At 34.2% G+C, this 23,492-nt stretch overlaps 2 protein-coding genes across 2 annotated transcripts in view; one reads left to right on the top strand and one right to left on the bottom strand.

The window, feature by feature from the left end:
* LOC137657775 (sodium-dependent phosphate transport protein 2A-like) overlaps positions 1–9,603 on the top strand; it is a 35,539-nt gene extending 25,936 nt beyond the window's left edge. The window contains exons 4-10 of the mRNA XM_068392285.1: positions 239–412; positions 5,016–5,147; positions 5,554–5,639; positions 6,003–6,224; positions 7,281–7,392; positions 7,722–7,850; positions 8,096–9,603. Of these exons, the coding sequence (XP_068248386.1) occupies positions 239–412; positions 5,016–5,147; positions 5,554–5,639; positions 6,003–6,224; positions 7,281–7,392; positions 7,722–7,850; positions 8,096–9,009 (1,769 nt within the window). The 3' untranslated portion in view covers positions 9,010–9,603. The remainder of the gene's footprint in view (positions 1–238; positions 413–5,015; positions 5,148–5,553; positions 5,640–6,002; positions 6,225–7,280; positions 7,393–7,721; positions 7,851–8,095) is intronic.
* Positions 9,604–13,766: 4,163 nt separating this feature from the next.
* LOC137657774 (uncharacterized) lies at positions 13,767–21,595 on the bottom strand. The gene is made up of 7 exons (XM_068392284.1): positions 21,251–21,595; positions 19,337–19,441; positions 18,107–18,322; positions 17,843–17,944; positions 16,883–17,110; positions 15,723–15,908; positions 13,767–14,095 (listed from the first exon to the last, which is right to left on the bottom strand). The coding sequence occupies exons 1-7, from the start codon at positions 21,290–21,292 to the stop codon at positions 13,841–13,843; spliced, it is 1,134 nt and encodes a 377-aa protein (XP_068248385.1). The 5' UTR covers positions 21,293–21,595; the 3' UTR covers positions 13,767–13,840.
* Positions 21,596–23,492: the final 1,897 nt, after the last annotated feature.

The raw sequence follows: 23,492 nt of genomic DNA, 5'->3' as shown, positions 1-23,492 counted from the left end.
TCTATCACGCCATCTTTCCAAGTATCTTATGTAACTAGTTATATGTCTTCCTTTGTCTTATCTATTCCAGTAATTTCTTCTACCGTCTTATCTAACACCTCATCTTCTCTGTAATTTTGTCTATCTCCATCTTTCCAGTTATCTTATCTAAGTCGTAAATGTCTTTCCTCGTCTTATCTAACATTTAATATTTACAGTCGTCTCATCTAACCTTTTTTTGTTGTTTTCACTTCAACAGGGGAAGGAAGGGTTGAAGAGAGAGGACTATGTGGCGGGACCCATGGCCGTCGTCTGCTGAAAACCCTGTCCATATTTGGAAAGATATTGCTTCTGGCATTTCTCCTTTACCTCTTCATCTGCTCCCTGAATCTGCTTGCCAGCTCCTTCAGGCTTCTGGGAGGAAAGACAGCAAGTAAGTTATCTTAAACATAGAATGGTTCGTCATTTGCATATGCTTAGGGTTTCATTGTTGGCAGGGGAACTCGTAGAGAGAGAGAGAGAGAGAGAGAGAGAGAGAGAGAGAGAGAGAGACTAAATGACTAGAACTTGAACCCAAAGGGTAATTCAGCACTTCAGTTAGTTTTTGATGAATTGTTACGAAGAATAAAGTAAATAAATGAATAAATACTTTGTTAAAAAATATAAGAAATAAATTAAATTGTATATAATTTAAAGATGAAATTATTCATATAACTAAAATATTTCAAGTTTTAAAAGGCTATACTGGTAACTATATCTAAATAATATTATAAAAGCCAATATTTTGCTAGTGACCAAAGACATTGGTGGGATCTAAGTTTGTACTTTTTTGTCAGAAACAACTTGCCTTTGACGTGCTCCTTAGTTATAACAATGTATCAAGAGAGAGAGAGAGAGAGAGAGAGAGAGAGAGAGAGAGAGAGAATGATTTGTATTACATTATTTATCACAGGGTAAAATACTTATGCGACAGTATTAATTAAAAATACTTTATTCTCAAAGCTGTAAAAGTTAAAAAAAATAAATAGGCAATATAGATGTGAAAACACTTCAGATTCCACAAGAGAGCCGGAAACCAAACAAGTTAAGACAAAGCTTCAGGGCCAAGTGAAAAAACAATTTCCTAAATCATAACAAGTTGGCCACAATAAATGGCCACTAATCATAACAAGTTGGCCACATTAAATGTCTCCTAAATCATAACAAGTTGGCCACAATAAATGGCCACTACATCATAACAAGTTGGCCACATTAAATGTCTCCTAAATCATAACAAGTTGGCCACATTAAGTATCTCTTACATCATAACAAGTTGGCCACATTAAATGTCTCCTTAATCATAAGAAGTAGGCAACATTATCTGCCTCCTAAATCTTATCAAGTTGGCGACATTAAATATCTCCTAAATCAAAACAAGTTGACCATATTAAATGGCTCCTAAATCATAAAATGTTCGCCATATAAACTGTCTCCTAAATTACAACCGGTTGGTCACATTAAATGTCTCCTAAGTCATAACAAGATGGCCACATTAAATATCTCATCATAACAAGTTGGCCACATTAAATGTCTTCTAAATCATAACAAGTTGACCACATTAAAGGTCTCCTAAATCATAACACGATGCACACATTAAATGTCTCCTAAACGAAAACAAATTAGCCACATTAAATGCATCCTTAATCATAAGAAGTTGGCCATATTAAATGTCTCCTATATTGGAACAGTTGGTCACATTAAATGTCCCCTAATTCATGACAAGTTGGCCACATTAAATGTCTCTTAAACCATAACAAGTTGGTCACATTAAATGTTTCCTAAATCATAATACGTTGGCCACATTAAATGTTTTCTAAATCATAATAAGTTGGCCAGATTAAATGTTTCTTAAATCATAACAAGTTGGTCACATTAAATGTTTCCTTTATTATAACAAGTTGGCCACATTAAATTAACTGCCTCTTAAATCAATAACCAGTTGGCTATATTAACATTCTACAAAATCATAACAAGTTGGCCACATTAAATGTCTCGTAAATCAAAACAAGTTGGCCATCATTAAATGTTTCCTAACTCGTAACAAGTTGGCTACATTAAATGTCTTCTAAACTATAATAAGTTTGCAACATTAAATGTCTTCTAAACCATAACCAGTTGAGCACATTTAAATATCTCCTAAATCATAAAAAATTAACTACATTAACTGTCTCCTAAATCATGACAAGTTGGCCACATTAACTGTCTCCTCAATTATAACAAGTTGGCCACATTAAATGTCTCCTAAATCATAACACGTTGGCCACATTAACTGCCTCCTAAATCATAACAAGTTGGCTATATTAAATGTCTCCCAAGTCATAACAAGAAGGCCTCATTGAATATCTTGAAATTCATAACAAGTTGGCCACATTAAATGTCTCCTAAATCATAAGTTCAATGTTTCCTAAATCGTAACACGATGGCCACAATAAATGTTTCTTAAATTATAACAAGTTGGCCACATTAAATGCCTCCTAAATTGTAACAAGTTGGCCACCTTAAATGTCTCCTATATCGGAACAATTGGTCACATTAAACGTTTCCTAAATCATAACAAGTTGGCCACATTAAATGTCTCTTAAATCTTAACACGATGGTCACATTAAATCTCTCCTAAATTATAACAAGTTGGCCACATTAAATGCCTCCTAAATTGTAACAAGTTGGCCACATTAAATGTCTCCTATATCGGAACAGTTGGTCACATTAAACGTTTCCTAAATCATAATAAGTTGGCCACATTAAATGTCTCTTAAATCTTAACGCGATGGTCACATTAAATCTCTCCTAAATTATAACAAGTTGGCCACATTAAATGCCTCCTAAATCATAACAAGATGGCCACATTAAATGTCTCCTATATGGTAACAGTTGGTCACATCAAATGCCTCCTAAATCATAGAGAGTTGGCCACATTAAAGGTCTCTTAAATCATGACAAGTTGGCCATATTAAATGTTTCCTAAGTCATAATAAGTTGGCCACATTAACTGCCTCCTAAATCTATAACCAGTTGGCTACATTAACTTTCTACAAAATCATAACAAGTTGGCCACATTAAATGTCTCGTAAATCATAACAAGTTGACCTTATTAAATGTCTTCTAAACCATAACAAGTTGGCCACATTAAATGTCTTCTAAACCATAACAAGTTGGCCGTATTAAAATGCTTTTAAATCTTAACAAGTTGGTCACATTAAATGTCTCTTAAATCAAAACAAATTGGCCACAATAAATATCTCCTAAATCATAACCAGTTGACTACTCTTACATTTAGCTAGGATTTATAATTAAGGTGGTAATGAAATTCTTAGGCAAAATCCGTCCGTGAAAGCTAATACAAACATTCTTTATTGTATGTAAAGTACCTAAATTTAGTCAAACGTATGTAAAATCATACATCACTATATCATACTACTCTGGAAAGTTTAAGGAGTTGACTTTAATGCATATAGATTACAGGAAGAAACTAAATGTTAATACATTAATAAAAGTTATTTCATCGCATACTGAATAAAAATAATTTTAATAACTTTCGCTATTATTCGAGAACTAGGCCCACACGAAGCCTAAAAAAACTCGCTTCATACGGTAAGAAACGTTTCATCTGGAATTCATTAAAGTATCCAGTGCAAATACCCCCATGTACATTTCGAGAAAATATTAATAATGATTGTTGTTTTACATACATACACACACAATATATATATATATATATATATATATATATATATATATATATATATATATATATATATATATATATATATATATATATATACATACATATATATATATATATATATATATATATATATATATATATATATATATATATATATATATATATATATATATATTACATAAAAATCTCCGTCACCCTTGTCTGATTTATACTAGCTCGACAGGTAATACTATACATTCATCTCTTCTTGGGCTTAGGCCTAAAATTACAATTACCTAACTTTTACTTTCGAAACGTAAACTTGAAATATTATCGAATTCGTCTCTAAAATCTTCATACACATACTTTAGACTGAATTTCACTTAATCTAAGGTTTACAGAAGTGATATTTAGTCACAGAGTTTTTTAAACCTAACCTTAAGGCACACAGTTTTCACATATCTTGGCTCCAAACGTTGAAAAAGAATAGCGTGCAAAGTCTAGCCCTCTGGTCTAGCCTGCACCAGTCTCACAAAATATGTCAAATGGTAGAGCTTATTGATAAACGAAGCTAACCCTTCATATTGAAGTTCGCTAATGCAGGTCTTTACTATTTTAGCTATAAAATGGCTTTAAACTTTACTGAATTGCGATAAACGCATACTTTAGTATATTTTCACATACAGACAGAATAAGTAATGAAAAACATAACACGTTCGTACCAACCTGCTAACGAAATTAAACACTTTCCACTAAAATGCAACTATAAAGTGTTTTCTCTGTACTTTCTTCCTGTATGATGACATAAAACGTTCCTGAATCACAATATCTGTATATAATAATACACATCGTTTTATAATATAAACAAAAGGTCGAAATATGTCACACATTTCCAACAACACAAGCAGAGTATCACTATCGCGTATTTCAAAACAATAACAAAAGCTAATGCGTTGATTGGTTACTATTCTGTGAGGTAGAATTAGCCGACCAATAGTAAGGCAGTATTTCAGTCCGGACCACCAAGGTTTCTCAAAACTGTGGCTGCAGCTTTTTGAACCGAGAGAAAGTGTATTTTATGCATAAAAATCCAAGTTACAGACGTAATTCTGATTGGTAAGTAAATAAAGAAAATTTACCAATATAGAGCTTCTTCCGATACAAAGAAAAATTAATTTTGCGACAAACAGTAATATACAACTAACCAGAAACTCTTCTGTACATTTGTCGCTTTTATAAATCACAATTAGTGCTACATATCATTCTTATTTTTATCTATCTTGTCAATCATCAGTAGGCTTTCACTCACGCCTTTCTCCCTTTCGCATTGCAGGCGCAGTATTCCGCCAATCGGCACTGTTGAGCAATCCAGTCGTCGGTCTAATGATTGGCGTGCTGGTCACCGTCCTCGTCCAATCATCTTCTACCTCGTCATCCATCATCGTCTCAATGGTCGCTGCTCACTGTAAGTCCTTCCATAGTTTGTGCTAATAAGTTGTGAATTATTTGGGTTTAAGTAAAACTAAGTTGACTTTTTAAACGGTAAATTGAAGAGAGTGATCCTACTGTAATATATATATATATATATATATATATATATATATATATATATATATATATATATATATATATATATATATATATATATATATATTAGTTTTTATTACTAATTTATCGTGTATTCATACGTTTTATTCTATTTTTTACTTTATGAGGTGGGGATGAAATTGCAAGATATATGTCCAGGAAGATTAGCTCGTGTATTTATATGTATAGTCAATAAGAAAATTCAAATGGCCGTTATTTTCAGCAAATGTGTTGTCCAATTTTAAGTACTTACTGTATTGAGTTTTTTTTATTCCCTCTTACAGTTCTGGATGTAAATACGGCCATCCCGATAATAATGGGAGCCAATATCGGAACATCCGTCACAAATTCGCTCGTCAGTATTGGTCAAGTAAGTTCGATCTATTCGTACACATGAACTGGTAATAACTTCTTTCTCTCCATATACTCTTGGTAGTACTGAATATTGAATTTTGATAGACGATCCTCTTTGGTTGTATTATAAATTACTGTTTGGCTTCGAGAATAATGTGGATTTCTTAAATCATGAATAAAGAAACTATGCTTTTTCTAATTTCTGTCCCCTAATTTTAAATAAGTTTTCAAAAGCTGAAATAAAATATGGTGAGCTCTTTAAGTGTTTTACTTTATCAGTGACCATGATAAATGTGACGCACTATTCAGTGTTTCTAGGTTCAATAATCGTAGTTACTGTTTAACGCCAGTGTATCGCACGAAATCAATCAATCAACAGGTTGGCGACCGAGAGCAGTTCGAGCGCGCCTTCTCGGGAGCTGTTGTCCACGATATGTTCAACTGGCTGTCGGTGTTGGTGCTCCTGCCACTAGAGGTGGCCACGGGGTACCTCTACCACCTCACAAAGGCCATCCTGGACGGCGTGACCTTCGAGAAGAACAACATGAAGGTGGAGATCTTGTCTCGGATCACTAAGCCCCTCACCGATGCTATTGTCAAGGTGTGTGGTTCTTCCTCTTTATCTTCTACTTGATTCGATGTTTCTCATCTTTCTTCCCTCGCACTTATTGTCCTGTCATCCATTGTGCCTCGTTCTGTTCTACCTGCGTATCTTTTTCCTTATCCTGCCATTCTACTCCTCAATTTTGTCTTTTGCAATTAGCGTTAACTAGTTTTGAAAGAACATTCATATGGTCACTACTAGTTGCAGTATACTCTGCTAGAGATTATATTTTCCATTTGAAAATCATTATCAAAACTAAGCAGTTTTTTACTCACCTGTATTTCTCTCTTTCTTCGTCTACCTCCTTTCCCTTCCCTTTATCTTAGCAAAGTTCACTGTGACCACATCTCACTGCCAACGTCAATATTTTCTTTTCTTCCTCCCGCGTTTACCTTTCCAGCTCCTCTTATTACTTACTCTTTTCTCCCTTCGCCTTTTTCTTTAAAAAGAATCATTGACCTTGAGGACGAGAAATTACGTGGGTAATTATGTTGATGACGCTCTTTTACTCGGTAGAGTACCCACTCAACGAAGCTTAACTGTAGGCTATACTTTTAAAGTTCCCTGGCCTGCACCCCAAGGCTGTTTCCCTCGTCTCTCTCTCTCTCTCTCTCTCTCTCTCTCTCTCTCTCTCTCTCTCTCTCTCTCTCTCTCTCTCTCTCTCTCAACAACTCATTGTTTATTAGTAAATCATTGACCGACTTGTACTGTTTTCGTTCGTTATTTTTGCATTACATTTCAGTAATTTTAAGTCAAATGAAATGACAGCCTATCATAGTTAATTTTACTGATGCAATGATCGTAATATATTTGTATCCTCAAGACATTTTAGTTTATATTCACTAGTATTCAACGACGTTATAATTCGTATACAGCCTTGTCCAATTTTATATAAGATACACTTACTACATTAACTTGAGTTTTAGTCAAATCCGGAAAATCGACTGATAGAAACCCTTATTTTACGTTGAAGAATGAATGCAAAATTTATTGATTTTATCACAATTTTATTATCAAAATTGATAAAATATAACGCATGACCTTATATTTCAGCTGGACAAGGAAGTCCTAACTGGTTGGACAATGAACGACCCAGCCTACGAAAATGCTACTTTGCTACTCCGGGATTGCCCTGATCTTTCCAATTCTTCTGAGTACATGACATGTACGTGATTTTTCCTTTCTTTTTAATGATTCAATCTTCAAAATAATAATTAAGATTTTTTCTTAGGTAAGTGATTTTTTTAACCTGGATACATAGGATATTTTGGGGTCTGCTATAGAAACTTAACATTCCATAAAAAAAAAAATCATTATAGTTTCCATCAATGACCCTCTGATTGTATTTTATATAAAATAGAATCTTATACATCAAGTATTAAAAATACCATTACCTTTTACTGTAAAACTAAATGAATACTGAAGACCCATTTTAAACTTAGAAACAAACACTTGTCATCAATCTCTATATCATCCTAAATTTCTCCCCAAAAGGTCCTAATTTAGCGGCCCACATTCCCCTGAGTGACACAGGTGTGGGACTTGTGCTTCTCTCAGCATCGTTGGTGCTACTTTTGTCGTGCCTCATTTCCATTGTCAAAATATTGAGCTCTATGTTGAAAGGTAAGTTTTAGTTCTTTAAAAGTAATATAAAAATTCCCGTTCAAGATATATGGGGAAAGAAATAATAGTAATTTTAAGATTTTCGTGCAATTTCTCATTGTGATCCTCTTGGTCTTTCATTATTGATTCATATGCAAAAGTTTGTTTTTCCCTAATTTACTTATATTGACAACAAATTTTCTTACTTTAGCACTCCTTTTTCAATTGTATACCTAACTCACTTGTCTTTTTTGTGCATTTTCCAGGATCCGTTGCAGGAGTAGTGCAACATGTGATAAATGCCGATCTACCTCACGTCCCTTGGCTCACAGGATACATTGCAATCCTAGCAGGTGCCATCATGACCTTCATCTTACAATCTTCATCGATTTTCACTTCCACGCTGACCCCTCTGGTTGGTCTGGGGGTCATCAGCATTGAGCGGGTCTACCCACTCACCCTTGGGTCGAATCTGGGCACGACAACCACTGCCCTACTGGCAGCACTAGCCTCTGATTCATCCAGACTTCAGCCAGCCATCCAGATTGCCCTCATCCACTTGTTCTTCAATGTAACCGGTTTACTCTTGTGGTACCCCATTCCTTTCCTGCGCCTGCCCGTCCGGATGGCCAAGTGCCTCGGCCGCGTCACGGCCAAGTACAGGTGGTTTGCCATCATCTACATGCTGAGCACTTTCTGTCTGGTTCCTATCCTCGTGTTTTTGGTCTCCCTGGGTGGTCCGGTGGCTATGTACAGTGTCTTCATTCCATTTGCAGCTCTCGTCCTCCTAATTGTCTTCATCAATGTGGCCCAGACCAGATTCCCCAAATACCTGCCTTTGTGGCTTCAGACGTGGCACTGGCTTCCCCTGTGCCTTCGTTCCCTAGAACCCATGGATGAGTGCATCTCGCGCCTTATGTGCTGCAGGCAATGCCGTACCCACAAATATGCCCATGTCCCTCCAGCTGCTACCATTCATGGACCTCCCTGCATGGTGGTTGAAAATGACCTGCCAAAGGCAGTTGTCGTTATAGAAGCAGAGAAGAGAGGCGGCTTGCACGAGTACGGCCTGTGCGAAGACTTGGGAACAATCGAAGAATGCATTGGGGTTGGCAACCAGATGAAGGACCCAGGGATGGGGTACCCCAATATCTTCATTCAGCATGAAACATCCGCCTAGGGCGTTATTATACTCGTGCACATGGTTGGGAACCACAAATGTTATCTTTTTCTTGTAAGCTTAGTTTTATTTCTCTCGGGGTACCAAGATGCCGTTATCCTTTCCCCTATTGTAACCATACCGTCTATCATATCATCATATATTGTGGGCAATACGAAACGTTTTCTTTGGTATTACCTAAATTGTGGATGATATAAAAGGCGGTTGCCCAAACTGTGCCATCTTTTGCATCGCCCAGCATTTAGGTATATGTGAAAGCTGGTTTCAACTGAAACTTCTTTTGTAGCCTTTAGAATGATGGATTATACAAAAGGTGGACTTGGTACTTTCCCAGAATGTGATGTAAGATATGCTGCAAAGCATTTGTTATGCAATATGGTGATGTATTGTGATACAAGGCACACCCATTTTTAATGAATTATAGATAAATTCACTGAGAGATATTTTCTGAAGAGATATATATATACTATATTTGTTAGTGCTGTGTCTGCTCAAATTCTATCTTCACATTATCAGTGGAAGTCATATGATATATAGCCGCATTAGTCATTAAACAATCGAATTCTGTATCGTAGAACAATCTCTCAAAGAAAACTATTCCTGCAGTTAAAGTAAACAATTGATATTTCAAAAAATATAAAAATGAGAAACAGGAAAAGCCAAAAATTTGTTCCAATTCAGAGAGGATGGCACTGGGAAATCAAAGGCACTGAATCGATGCTTTTGCCTGATCACCCTAGCAATATGAATGACTTGTATGTTATACATTATATGTATATATATATAATCCAACATCTGATAGAATGCAGATCTAGTGTTGTGTTATTAAACGTTCGTATCACTGTAAACATCGTCCGCATTGTCTAATGTCGTCTTGGTGATCCCAATTGCGTTTCTGCTGAGCTCGTTGGAAGGATGACCTGTGTTGAAACTATTTATGGATGTATATTATGTATATGTCTATATATATACACTTTAAAAATCAACATAATATCATGTTCAGAGAGATATAAATGGCTACCTCACATTAGGATCGAACCGGGTCTCATCAAATGAAAGGCAAGGTAGCTCTCAATCATGCCACTAGATTCTGACTTTTTTAAGAGCCTCTGGTAGTAAGATTGATGGCTAACTTACCTTTCATTGGAAGAGACTGAGGTTAGATCTGCATGTTGGGTAGAAATTTATATATATATATATATATATATATATATATATATATATATATATATATATATATATATATATATATATATATATATATATATATATATATACATATATATATATATATATATATATATATATATATATATATATATATATATATATATATATATATATATATATCGATACATATATAATATTTCACATTCTAAATAGAGAAAATTGCATCTGCAATATTTAGGTCTAAATTATTTCCAGAATATACAAAGTGAGTACCCTTCGATCATCGGAACAAGTCCTGCTCATAAGATTCACTGATGGACGTAAATGTTCCGTTTGGTGACATAATTCAAAAGATTGTGTATTCATGCTCCCCACCCCCACCCGCCAAAAAAAAAAAAATAATCCAAACCCCTTGTTATGATAATTTCAGTATATGAACTCTCCCTGTTCACATTAAAAATGTACTAAATAAACGCTTCCTTTCAACGGAGAAAATTATCATATGAACGCCTCGTGTCAACATCAGTATTTGTAATAAATGAATGTCCCGTCATTATGGAACCATACAAAATAAACTTTCCTTGTCAACGCAGATCATTCGGCCAAGAAAGTCAAGTGGAAATGATCCTAGTTGCTGGCCGTTGTAACTTACCCTAACAGCAATAAATTATAAGCATCCCAGCCTTCGATGTTTCACGTAAGAAGGACGAAGTGTCATGAACCCACCACTCTCGCATACACACAAATACATGACTATTAACATGAAACTAGAGCAATACTTACAGATAATCCATAGGAGGAGGACGAATCATGTCCATAAAGTAAGCTATTTCCCCATTAAAGCTGTTCCAATGTGAAGAGAAACATTGCTGGTGACGTGAGACTTTACCTATTCAAGTCAAAAGCGCCATTCCATTATCTCAGGGTTACGTAAATAACGTCTTATGACAAAAATTATCTAAAATTGTTAAATGGAGGTTTGTCATGAACTGTTCGGAAAGTATTCATAGAAGCCTTTTCTAGGGCTTAATTTGATGTGTTGTTTACTTAGCCTACCTAATAAAGGGTAATATTGCTACAACATATTCTTTAAAGAAGACTTTTCTTGCAATGTACTTTACCATTGTATACTTCATTTAGGAATAAAAAACTTTTTTTATTAACATTTGTTTCAAGGATTCACAAAACACATCATCCCTTGATTAGTTAGAAAAAATCTTACTTTTGGTTTCCAGAATCACTCAAAATTTGAAGGCATTGGCCGATATATATCAGATATTTTCTTTCTTTTAGCAATTAAAATTTAATCTTATGATGTTTTGGGGTATATATTTTCTCATAGTAACCCCTCAAATACCAATGACGTCTATCGTCTTCAATCTCGCACAAAACCAAACAAAAATTGTTAAAGAACTGCTTTCTGACGCTTTCCAGAGCCATAATCGCGTACTTAAGCTGAGAACCAATACTTCCACTCGTGTAATAATCCACCACACTCGAAGTGAGTTCACTTAAAATTTTCATCAAAACTAGAATGGAAAACTAATTGAACTCTCTCTCTCTCTCTCTCTCTCTCTCTCTCTCTCTCTCTCTCTCTCTCTCTCTCTCTCTCTCTCTCTCTCTCTCTCGTTACCATAATGTATCTCTTGATGAACAGAAACCTAGTTTGATGCGTTTAGAGCTTATCGATTCAAAGCAAAATAATGAATGTAGCAGTTGGCTTTTGTAAACATGATTATGCTGTATATGTAAATAATTATATATCCTACATGAACGAATGTATACGCATATATATATATATATATATATATATATATATATATATATATATATATATATATATATATATATATATATATATATATATATATATATATATATATATATATATATATATATATATATATATATACTCATGTAAATAGACGTGCATATACTGTAATCTGTATATGCACGTATGTATGATCGGCATATACTGTATTTTGTGTTTGCACGTATGTTTGCTCGTATATACAGTACTTTTGTTATATGTACGGATATCTAGATATGTGCGAATGCATATGCACATATTACGTGTATTCATATTCAAACATAACCATGTGCATGGTATCTGAAGGTATACGGTTTTCTTTAATATAATGAATTTGAAAGAAAAATATGAAATGTAATCTGACAACTGAGTATCATTTCGAGATGATCTGAAATTTGTCATAAGAAATATTCATGTAAAAACTTACATTAATACTGATATTTTGATTTAAGCTGTTCTTTTTTTTTTCTTTTGTTAAATCTACGTGATAAGTAATCAATGGTCTATGTTTACCCATTTGCTATTCAAAAGGCAACATCGGTTTACCAGAAATAAGGTTGGATGAAAGAACATTTTCATGAACTTGTCATGAACAATGGACCAATTGTTTAATACTTTTAAAGAACATTCCTGATGATTGATATTCTCTCGAATTTTCAAAAAGAAAAAGAAAACGTTTTTAAGTAAGGATGTAGACCTTCATCCATCGGAAAGCGCTTATATCTGCGACGATGCTACGAATATTGAAGTATGAGAATTTTTCTAATTTGCATACGATAGTCTCACCTTAACTACTGCCTGCTGTTTATTTTTATCCAAAATGCTATGTTTGTAGTTATCAAATTTATATATTTTTCTAATAAAAAGTATAAATAGTTCGTTTTATTCTTGGCCTACTTAATCTAATATTTTGATTATTAATATAACCTCAATGTTTAATCTTACAAGCAAACTAGTATTTCATTTTTTTTTTTTTTATAAGATAGATGATACTTTTACCAGTCTACAGCCAAATAAAATCATTTTAAGATATGTCTCAGTATCCTTATAATTAAAGGGAATAATTAAAATTATCATTTGGCTCTTGGTAAATTTGTTTTCCTCCTTTAAGAAGTTTGAAGTTTATTTATCATGTTTGCATTTGACTGATTATGAATATAACTTCATGCTTGTTTCTTTAATGTAGAAGAAGTGCTATACAAATATCCATACCTAGACGTTCAAAGATAGAAGTACATTTCAATTTATGATTTTCTTAACTGCATTAATAAAATGTAAAAGAGTCTTGTGAATACTGAAATGCCAAAACCAGTTGCATAAGACATATCCCAAAGAGTCCTCTGAATATTAAAATCTCTAAATTAATACGATGAGGCATATTCCATCACAACCCAGATTATTAGAGAAAAAATAAATGTTCAATAAATATTTGAGCTCATCGACACATTACAGAGGATTTTCATGGAAACTCAAGATAATATCTTGGAAGTATTTATTATAAAATGAGAGGGAAATACTCAAGGAATAGTTCTACTTGGATATCACTAACTGCGACTCATGGTATTATCCTCTTGGGGTAGTGGTATTATTTACCTAGTTACGTATTGCCCTACTTTTCTTGCTGCTATTACTATGATTATTATTGTTTAGCAGTCAGATGACTAGACTTCCATTCGTAAGATTGGTTATAAAATGAAACATGGAAAGCTAAAGAAGCCACACAGCTAAGAAATAAGAATTCAGAGGGAACAAATGAAAAGTAGACATTTGGGAATAAGGCAATGCAGAGATATCCAGCAGTTACGTCTACAAGGTGATGTGCAAGACACACTGTAAACAATAGCGTTTCCCCTATTCGGTCGTTGTTTTCTTGCAATGGTCGGATAAGTTTCCAGGACTAGGTAACGGAGATCGACTCGGTGAGGAGAAGAATCCAGTTGGCCAAAGGACCTTGACGATGTCCTTGATGGTCGGCCTCGGGCACACTGACGTGGAAGGCACCGTCTTTATTTCAAATACGAGGTTAGTTGAGCTGTCCTGAGGTGCAGGTGTGAATCCAGCGTTCATCAGTGCCACCGTCACGAAATTCAATGTAGTGTGGTATACCTTTTATTCAGATAAAGACAGAAAAATGAATTCCATCTTAAAGTTTACACTTCATTTTTTTTTAATCTGGACGTTATAATTTTCAACCAAGCTTTCTTTACCTATTTCTTTCTATCTTTTACAAAAAAAAAAAAAAATAGAATGGTCATTTGGGAGCTTTAATTAAGATATGAATTTCAGTTTAGTAAATTCATTTGCAGAGATGATATACGTAATTCAATTTTTTTTACTACAAAAGAGTAATGGGACATCTTTACCTGTAATTTTCTTAGAAAACTTGCGAACATGGGCAAATATTCGACATAATGTGCAAAATAAAACAGATTCTGTGAAGTAAAATTAATATGGCTATGTGATCTACTTTTAATTCTTTGGGGCTTTACTTATACGTGTGAATAATAATTTGGTAACAAGTTCATATCATCAGATGATCATCGTAAAAATATATTCATATAATACATATATCTATGTTTTTATTAATGTATATATAGATATTTTAACATATATATCTATAAACAAATATATATATATATATATATATATATATATATATATATATATATATATATATATAGATAGATATAGATAGATAGATAGATATATATATATATATATATATATATATATATATATATATATATATATATATATATATATATATATGTGTGTGTGTGTGTGTATGTATGTATGTGTGTGTATAAATTATGATGTGTTCGTGTGTGCATTTGTATGTACAGTATGTATAAGGAAAATGTATGCGTCATCTGTAATCATGTTGTTTTATACATTTGTTCAATCTATAGCCCGTTCGCATATTCGTAAAGTCCGGAATTGTTTGTTCCCCGACGAAACTAAAGCCAATAACAATGTGAGCTCGCTCAGTAGAGGCAAGTATTGCTAGTCCATAATAGTGATCCATGAGGATGGTGTGCGCAGCACATCCATGTACTGCTTGCTAGAACAAAGGAGCAATGAGATTATGTTTAACTGTGAGTGAAGCCAGTCATGGTAGAGCAAAGACCATTTGAGGATGTGATATAGATATATCTGGCAAGTGGTAATAAGGAGTACAGGGTAGTTGATGACAGCATGATTTGGCAATACTTTTTCTCCACGGACCGAGCTCACGCTGTGATTGGTTCTAATTTCATCCAAGGACAAACTCTACCAGATTCCACTAATATGGAGCCATTCACATTCTAGTGAAGTCTGGAAAGGTTTGTCCTAGGACGAAATTAGAGCCAATCACGCCGTGAGCTCGCTCAGTAGAGGCAAGTATTGCCAACCCATGATGTCCATCACCTACCCTGTACTCATTGTTATCACTTGCCAGATATCTTTATATCACGTCCCTTAAATGCCCTTTGCTCTGTTGTGTATTGCTTCGCTCGCAATTAAACATAATTTGATTGCTCCTCTATTTTGGCAAGTGGTGCATATATATACTGCTCGCGCTATCCTTGCGGTTCACTATTAAAGGGTACCTTCGCTGAGCAAGCTCGCACTGTGATTGGTTCCAATTTCGTCTCGGGAGACAACCGCTTCCAGACTTTGATAATATGCAGCCCGTTCATTATCAGTATAATAACGCAACTATATATCTATTACATACATAAGACTTCCTTACCTTACTGACATCTCCTATATGTATAATAGGATGCGGTTGCAAGTAGTATTTGACACGGGTCAGAACTTTCGGACTGAATCCCTGGATTCCTTCCAGCACTACTTCTCTCATGGACTTTCCACCTGGAACCTCTTCCACGATCTCTCTTACAAAAATCTTACCTTCTTTGTTTCCTTCCTTTGGACTCTGGTGAAGTAAAATGTGATAATTAAACCTCTGTTATTGCCTAATATACTATATTGTTTATACATATTGACAAAACTTATGCGCCTAATGGCCCTAATATTTGCCCTACGAACAAAAAGATCAGGGGACAGGCTGGGCATATGCAGATAAATCCCTGGGTGTCTCCCTTCAATTATGCAATGAATAGGTTATCTTGTGGATAATTCACTGTGTGTGGGTATGAATTACCCTACATGATTAGCAAGTTATACGAATTTAAACCGGTTTATTCCCAAACATTAAATGCCTTAAATTTGAGATACTACATTTAGAGAGTTATTGGGTTCTTTGACTGGCCAGACAGTACTTCATTGATCCCTCTCTCTGGTTACGGTTCATTTTTCCTTTGCCTTTCTTTTCAAATTTTCCTCTAACCTCATACACCTGACAACACTGATATTACCAAACAATTCTTCTTCACTCAAAGGGTAAACTACTGTACTGTAATTGTTCAGTGGCTACTTTCCTCTTGGTAAGGGTTAAAGAAACTCTTTTGCTATGGTAAGCAGCTCTTGTGGGAGAAGGACACTCCAAAATCAAACCATTGTTCTCTAGTCATGGGTAGTGCCATAGCATCTGTACCATGGTCTTCTACTGTTTTGGGTTAGAGTTTTTTTGCTTGAGGGTACACTCAGACAAACTATTCTATCTTATTTCTCTTCCTCTTTTTTTTTTAAGTTCTTATAGTTTATATATGAGAGATATATCTTAATGCTGTTACTATTCTTAAAATATCTAATTTTAATTATTCAATACTTCCCTCTAAATTTATACATTTCCTTGTTTCCCTTCCTCTATGCTATTTTCCCTGTTGCAGCCCTTAGGCTTATAGCATCCTGTTTTTTTTTTTTTCAACTAGGGATGTAGCCTAGCTAATAATGATAATAATAATAATAATAATTAAAATCTCGAATACAATTCACTTTATCCCATACCCTCTGAAGTCCCTTTTGAACGTCGAGTGCCCGCTGTAGGGCTTGGCACCACATCGTCCTATCTGACTCGGTCGGTGCGCGAAACCGAAGTTCAACGTGCTTCTTCTGTGGTGACGTCATAGATATTTCGAAATCGAACGTTTTCCCGTAACTTTTAAGGGGTCGTACAGCAGCATCCTTCAGACAGAATGCCTCGTCTTGTTTATACCGGACGTCCTGCCAGTCTCCCTAGAAATGATCAGTACTTGAATAAGACAGGTTCTAAACTTTTTCATTTGTGGAGAGAAAAATGGTTTTTCGTACCTAATTGTGTCTAACAGTATGTTGTTACTAACAGGATATGTTACATACATGTGAATAGATGATGATTAAGAAATGTATGGGTATTTCAATGTCAAGTGGAAGCTTACTTTATACAGTATAAGATTTCTGCCAAGTCATCTAACTGTTCTAATGTATGCAGTCGCCAGTTCTTTTGTGTGATAATTGTTTGTTTAAGTGATATAATGCTTTGTTCATAAGTATCACAATCACCTTTACCAATTCATACAGTAAATGGTTTATGCGAATTTTATGTGTTACTATGTGTATTGTTATTTACGTAATATGCTTATGATTTAGAATTATAATTATAGTGTCAACATAGAGCACAAGTCCTTATGAATGCCTGTATCATTCTGCAAGAATTACATTGAATTTACAACATTTTAATGGTAATAAAAATTCAAAACCATTCTTAATTTTGAATTAAAAAAAACAAGTGAAAATCTAATACTTTAAGGTCCTAGCGGTCAGTATATCCTTTACAAAAATGTTCTGCTTCTGAAGAATGTACAACTAAGATTATCGACCTGAAATCTCTAATATCAATTAGGTGAATTCTAACACATTCAACTACTTTATCAGAGAGGGAATCAATCTCATATATGAAGAACTTACAGTCCTTTATACATTACTTACTTTCCTTAAATATAAGTTATTCGAGTCAACGTCCAATTTCGCCGTCATCGTGGACCAACTTGTTCGGGATTTCATGGATAAAGTGGCCTCCAAGGGGTTATTCTGGAAACAGAGAGAGAGAGAGAGAGAGATTTTGCCTTCATTAATTAGAAAAGTAATCTAATTAAAGAAATATATTTATATATTCAAAAGCATGCTTCTTAATTTCAAACTTTTTCTCATGCTAAACACGACAACTTTTCAAGAACACTGTCAGACGCTTACCAGTTCTTTGTGATGTCGGGTTGCCAAATGATTGATGATCATACACCACGCTCGAGACTGCTTTTTAATAACTGTGCGAAATCGAATCTTCTTCGAAGTTTGGAAAACAATGGCAAATTCATAATATGCATTTTCCTCTTTACTATCTTCTTCTGCCTTCACACCTGTCAATGGGTAGATACCTCTCACCTTGCCGTTCTCCTGGTCATTCTTGTTCTAAACACGTTAAAAAGAAAAAAAATTCTTTTAACATATACAAATATTGTATTAAATATTTTAGCATGCCTTAAATTCTAATTTTAAAGGTATACCATGAGGTTATATGTTATAGGTAATATAGATATGAATTAATAGTATTTTACTTGTTCATTTAGTGGTCTTCAAACAATACAAAATATTTATGGTAATTGTACTATTATCAAATCCTCTAATGCCAAGGATCATGTCATATTCCATGTATTAACAACAACAACAACAACAACAACAAACAACGAATGCAGCCGTTTCTAGTCCACTGCAGAACAAAGGCATCAGTCATGTCTTATGCTTGGAGTTTGACCAGCTTTGATCACCACGCTGGCCAGTGGGGATTGGTGATGGTTGGGGAATTTCATCTGATCGCTCACAACAAACAAACCTAGTATGGGTAGCCCTGACTAGTAAAGCTTTACTAATCAGGGTGATACGGAAATCCTTTCACAACGATAAGGTATCCCCATAAGACAACATTAATTATCTATAATGGTTTTCTTTCATTTTTAGATATAAGAATATATATATATATATATATATATATATATATATATATATATATATATATATATATATATATATATATATATATATATATATATTTCTTCGTGGCCAAATGGTTTAGTCACTGTCTATACAAGCTTGCCGACCAGGGTTCGATTCCCGGCCGGTCACAAGCTCTTGTCTTTGCGTGATTTCGCCTGGGGCTCTGATCCCGAGGTCGTTAAGAGAATCCAGACATTAATGTATTAAAAATATATATGGCTTATTTGAATATGAAAAACACGTCTAAATGTGCAAAATTTATCATATATTACAAATAAATAACTAAAAAATAGTGGGTGAATGGAACTCAAGGTGTGCAAAAGGATTTGATTATCAGAAGGATTTAATTATCAAAAGGATTTTCTTAATGCCACTAAAAACTTCAAGTCAACTCTCTACAAATTAATGAAAAAATCATTATAGCGTACGTACCTGGTAATAATGAATGCTTGCGAGACTGACGTGCAGAGTGAGCCACCGTTCACACCAGCGCCCTCTGACCAGCTTTTCGACGCTGCCGCTGATTTCCTTAGTATCCTGTTCAAGAAGAAGAAGAAAAAATATACATGTAGATATATATATATATATATATATATATATATATATATATATATATATATATATATATATATATATATATCTCCTTAGTATCCTGTTCAAGAACATGATATATATATATATATATATATATATATATATATATATATATATATATATATATATTTATATATATATATATATATATATATATATATATATATATATATATATATATATATATATATATATATATATATATATATATATATATATAATTTTGGGATACATTTCTGGCGCAATTTTCATTAAAGGTAATTGTCTTAATGACGTTGCCGTGTTTCCTACTGGAATGCTCATATATAAATATATATACATACACACACACACACACACACACACATATATATATATATATATATATATATATATATATATATATATATATATATATATATATATATATATATATATATATGTGTGTGTGTGTGTGTGTGTGTGTGTGTGTGTGTGTGTGGGTGTGTGTGCTGTGTGTGGGTGTGTGTGCTGTGTGTGTATGTGTGTGTATTCGTGCGAACTGGAAGTTTCTACAAAATTATCTCCACGCACTTTTTTGGGTATTCTTTTAACTAAGTAAAGTAGGAAATTTCATAATGCTTGGTACCTTCTTACCGTCTTAGCAACAAATGATGTAATATGAATCTTGAATAAACAGGGTTTCACTGACGGAAAAAAAAAATCAAATTCGTAAGAAAAATAAAATATATCTGAATAACAAATATAGTACATGAATTACAGTTTTATTCTGGTTTTACCAGTGATGCAGTATGATATTTATTATAGAGAGGAGATGAAGTTCGCAATCCAGGTTCATAAAAAGTAGACTTTCAAAGGAGATAATGATGATATCACGAGACTTTGACCTTTCCACCCTCTTGACTTAAAGATAATTTCCTATTCTCGAAGTTAGTATTCTGAACACCAGGTAGCGGTGGCCATTTTAGATTTTCACCTGGAAATATATATATATATATATATATATATATATATATATATATATATATATATATATATATATATATATATATATATATGTATATATATATATATATATATATATATATATATATATATATATATATATATATATATATATATATATATATATATATTCTCATTTCTTAAGCCGGTCATTCAGACAATGGAAATACTAATTCGAAAACATTTAAACGAAATGTAAATGAAAACAACAAAAAGTATAAGAAGGAACGCTATGAGATTGGAGAATATAGAATGGCATTACAGAGGATTATTCCACTAATTACCTCAATCAATCAATCAAATGCAGCCGTTTCTAGTTCACTGCAGGACAAAGGCCTCAGCTATGTCCTTATTTATGTCTGGAGTTTGACCAGTTTTCATCACCACCGTGACCACTGTGATAATGCGAGACTTTTGTCTGATCGATCACAGACAACCAATCTAGTATGGTTGGCCCTGACTAGTACAGCTTTGCTGAACATGGCGATACACAAACCCTTTCACCACGTTATGATGTCCCCACTTATTCAAAATCAAAAATATTCCTCCGAACTGCATCAACTATGCTGAAAAAGACTGATGCTAATTCCGAGCACCAAAAGCAGCACATTCCTTCACATTGAATGAATAGTTGTAAATGCTGTACCATAAATTCATCAATCAAAAATGGCTGAGAGATTTCACCACGTTAAACTCTTCCCTTCAGGGAAACATTTAACGTAAGCTGTTAATCGTAACCATGTTTAATATTAATCTTCTCTGACTTACTTTGAGAACATCTTCCAGATCTTCGGCTACAATATGATCCATGGACGGACGAATTACATCCGAAAGGTAGGTCGTAATAAGGAGGTTTCGTATAATCTCCTTCACAGATTGAGAAAACCGGTCACATTCGTTAGGTGATTCGTATCAAGTCTCCTAAAAACTGTTATATTAAATGACACAACACTATTGTACATGGAATCAAATCATAAAAGTTATCGTTCATGATATTCTATTACTACGATTTCAATTTGACTATTTTTTAAGTGTTACACTTGTATTTGATGTTAATTGCTTCACTGAAAGTAACTGTGAGGTTGACTTTTAGATTCCAAATACGTTATCTTATCAGAGGTAACACACCCCTAATGATAATCCTCTCTAATATCCAAGACATTTCTCTTTTCTTTCTTGAATGAAAAATGTCAACATTAAATGCATAAAAAAATGGAATATTAGAAACTACTTTAATATCAAAATGTATTGTAGATAAGTTTCTTTCCTTTCAGGAGAGAGAAATAATATAAAAGATGTAAGACTTAGCAACTGTCTTCGAATAACATCTTGATAAGTCTAATGTTTTAATCTCTATAGATATGATTTTGTGCCGGAAAGATTTAATTTTTATAATTTTCTTCACTTGAATCATGATAGTTCATATACCTTCTTATTCTCAGCTATTCTCTTGACTGGTAAATGCCTTCATCTATTTCAAAAGCTTTCTATTAACCTTTTGTAACTAACAGTCCCAGAATCTTTTAATCCAATTAGTTATACAAAGTATCAGTCATAAGTATTTTCAAATTAAACAGATGAGAGGTGTGTCTTCACTTAGTTCAATGTTGAATTTTTAAGTAATATATTGCACCATGGTGACTATAGGAATGTAATATCTGGCATTTCTCATGGCAGTGTTCTCGATCCACCACTTCTCTTACTATATAAGGTTATGTGATTTGGCCTATAAAATAAGCTTGTTTCATATGCAGATGATGCTACTCTCTTTGCATTCAATTTCATCTCCTGAATGTAAATACATGGCTGTAGAATCTCTATAGAAATCTAGCTAAAATTAGTTCATGGGGTAATTATGGGGAATGAAGATAAGCTTTAAAAATTCAAAGTATGATTGTAAGTAGGTTAAAGGCAGTGTCCCCTCTACATCCATATATTTGCATTGACATCGTATCTTTAACAGTACAACTCATTCACATTTCTAGGTGTGATTCTTGATTGCAATTTCCCTTTTGAGAAACTTTTCAAGTTAATGGAATCAATTGTCAATCGTGCAAAACAAACAAGTAATAATTCAAATGACCTTTCATCGTTTTCTAACCAAACTTTACACTGATTTCTCTCACTGTCCGTGTTAGGTCTTAAGGACAGTTCTCTTACATTGTGGTGGTCGATGTGGTAACGTTCCGGGCTGGTGAACGCCAGACTGGGGTTCGAGTCCCGCTCAAACTCATTAGTTTTCTTGGTCACTGCAATACCACTATCCTTGTGAGCTAAGGATGTGGGGTTTAGGAGAGCCATTAGATCTATCTGCTGAGTCATCAGCAGCCATTGCCTGGCCCTCCTTGTTCCTAGCTTGGGTGGAGAGGAGGCTTGAGCGCTGATCATATGTATAAATGGTCAGTCTCCAGGATATTGTCCTGCTCGATAGGGCAATGTCACACTCCCTTGCCATTGCCAATCATGAGTGACATTTAAACCTTTAAGACCGATGACATTCGCCTTCAATATAAATAAAGAGAAAAGGTTACTGTACCAACCATGTGTCACACGATCATACAAAGTTCATTTTGTGTATATATTATGCTTGTATCTTCGCTCTTCCCTTGCACTAAAAAGAACCTGAATAAACATGCCTGTTTTTCTCACCGTCAACGGTGTCGGTTTTGAACATGAAATTTCCCGTTCCATTGAGCTTTCATCCTGTCTTTGAGTCACAGCCTTCTCTCGGCCCTTCACATTGGTGACCACGGAAGTCGAATCGCTCCTCCCGCGTTCCAATCCCTCTCGCCCCTCCGTCGTTGGTACTATGGCGGACTCTACGGAAGTTAATGCTGCAGCTCCCCCATTGAAACTTTTGTCATTCGCCAGCGCAGAGGTGTTTGCTTGGCTTCAGCGGGCAGAAGTCCAGTTTCGCATCAATGGCGTGACTCGCTCAACCACCAAAGCAGATTATGTTCTCGCGGTGATACCCGAGGACACCTTCCTGGAAATATCCGACTGACTTTGG

The sequence above is a fragment of the Palaemon carinicauda genome, chromosome 18, assembly GCF_036898095.1.
Source record: "Palaemon carinicauda isolate YSFRI2023 chromosome 18, ASM3689809v2, whole genome shotgun sequence".
NCBI lineage: Eukaryota > Metazoa > Arthropoda > Malacostraca > Decapoda > Palaemonidae > Palaemon > Palaemon carinicauda.
This window is presented reverse-complemented; position numbering and strand designations above follow the sequence as displayed.

Coding starts and splice junctions, on each gene's coding strand:
- LOC137657774 (XM_068392284.1), bottom strand. CDS start 21,292: ATGGATCATATTGTAGCCGAAGATCTGGAAGATGTTCTCAAA. Junction 18,323..19,336: donor CAAGCATTCATTATTACCAG/GTACGTACGCTA, acceptor TAACGTGTTTAG/AACAAGAATGACCAGGAGAA. Junction 15,909..16,882: donor TTCAAAAGGGACTTCAGAGG/GTATGGGATAAA, acceptor TTACTTCACCAG/AGTCCAAAGGAAGGAAACAA.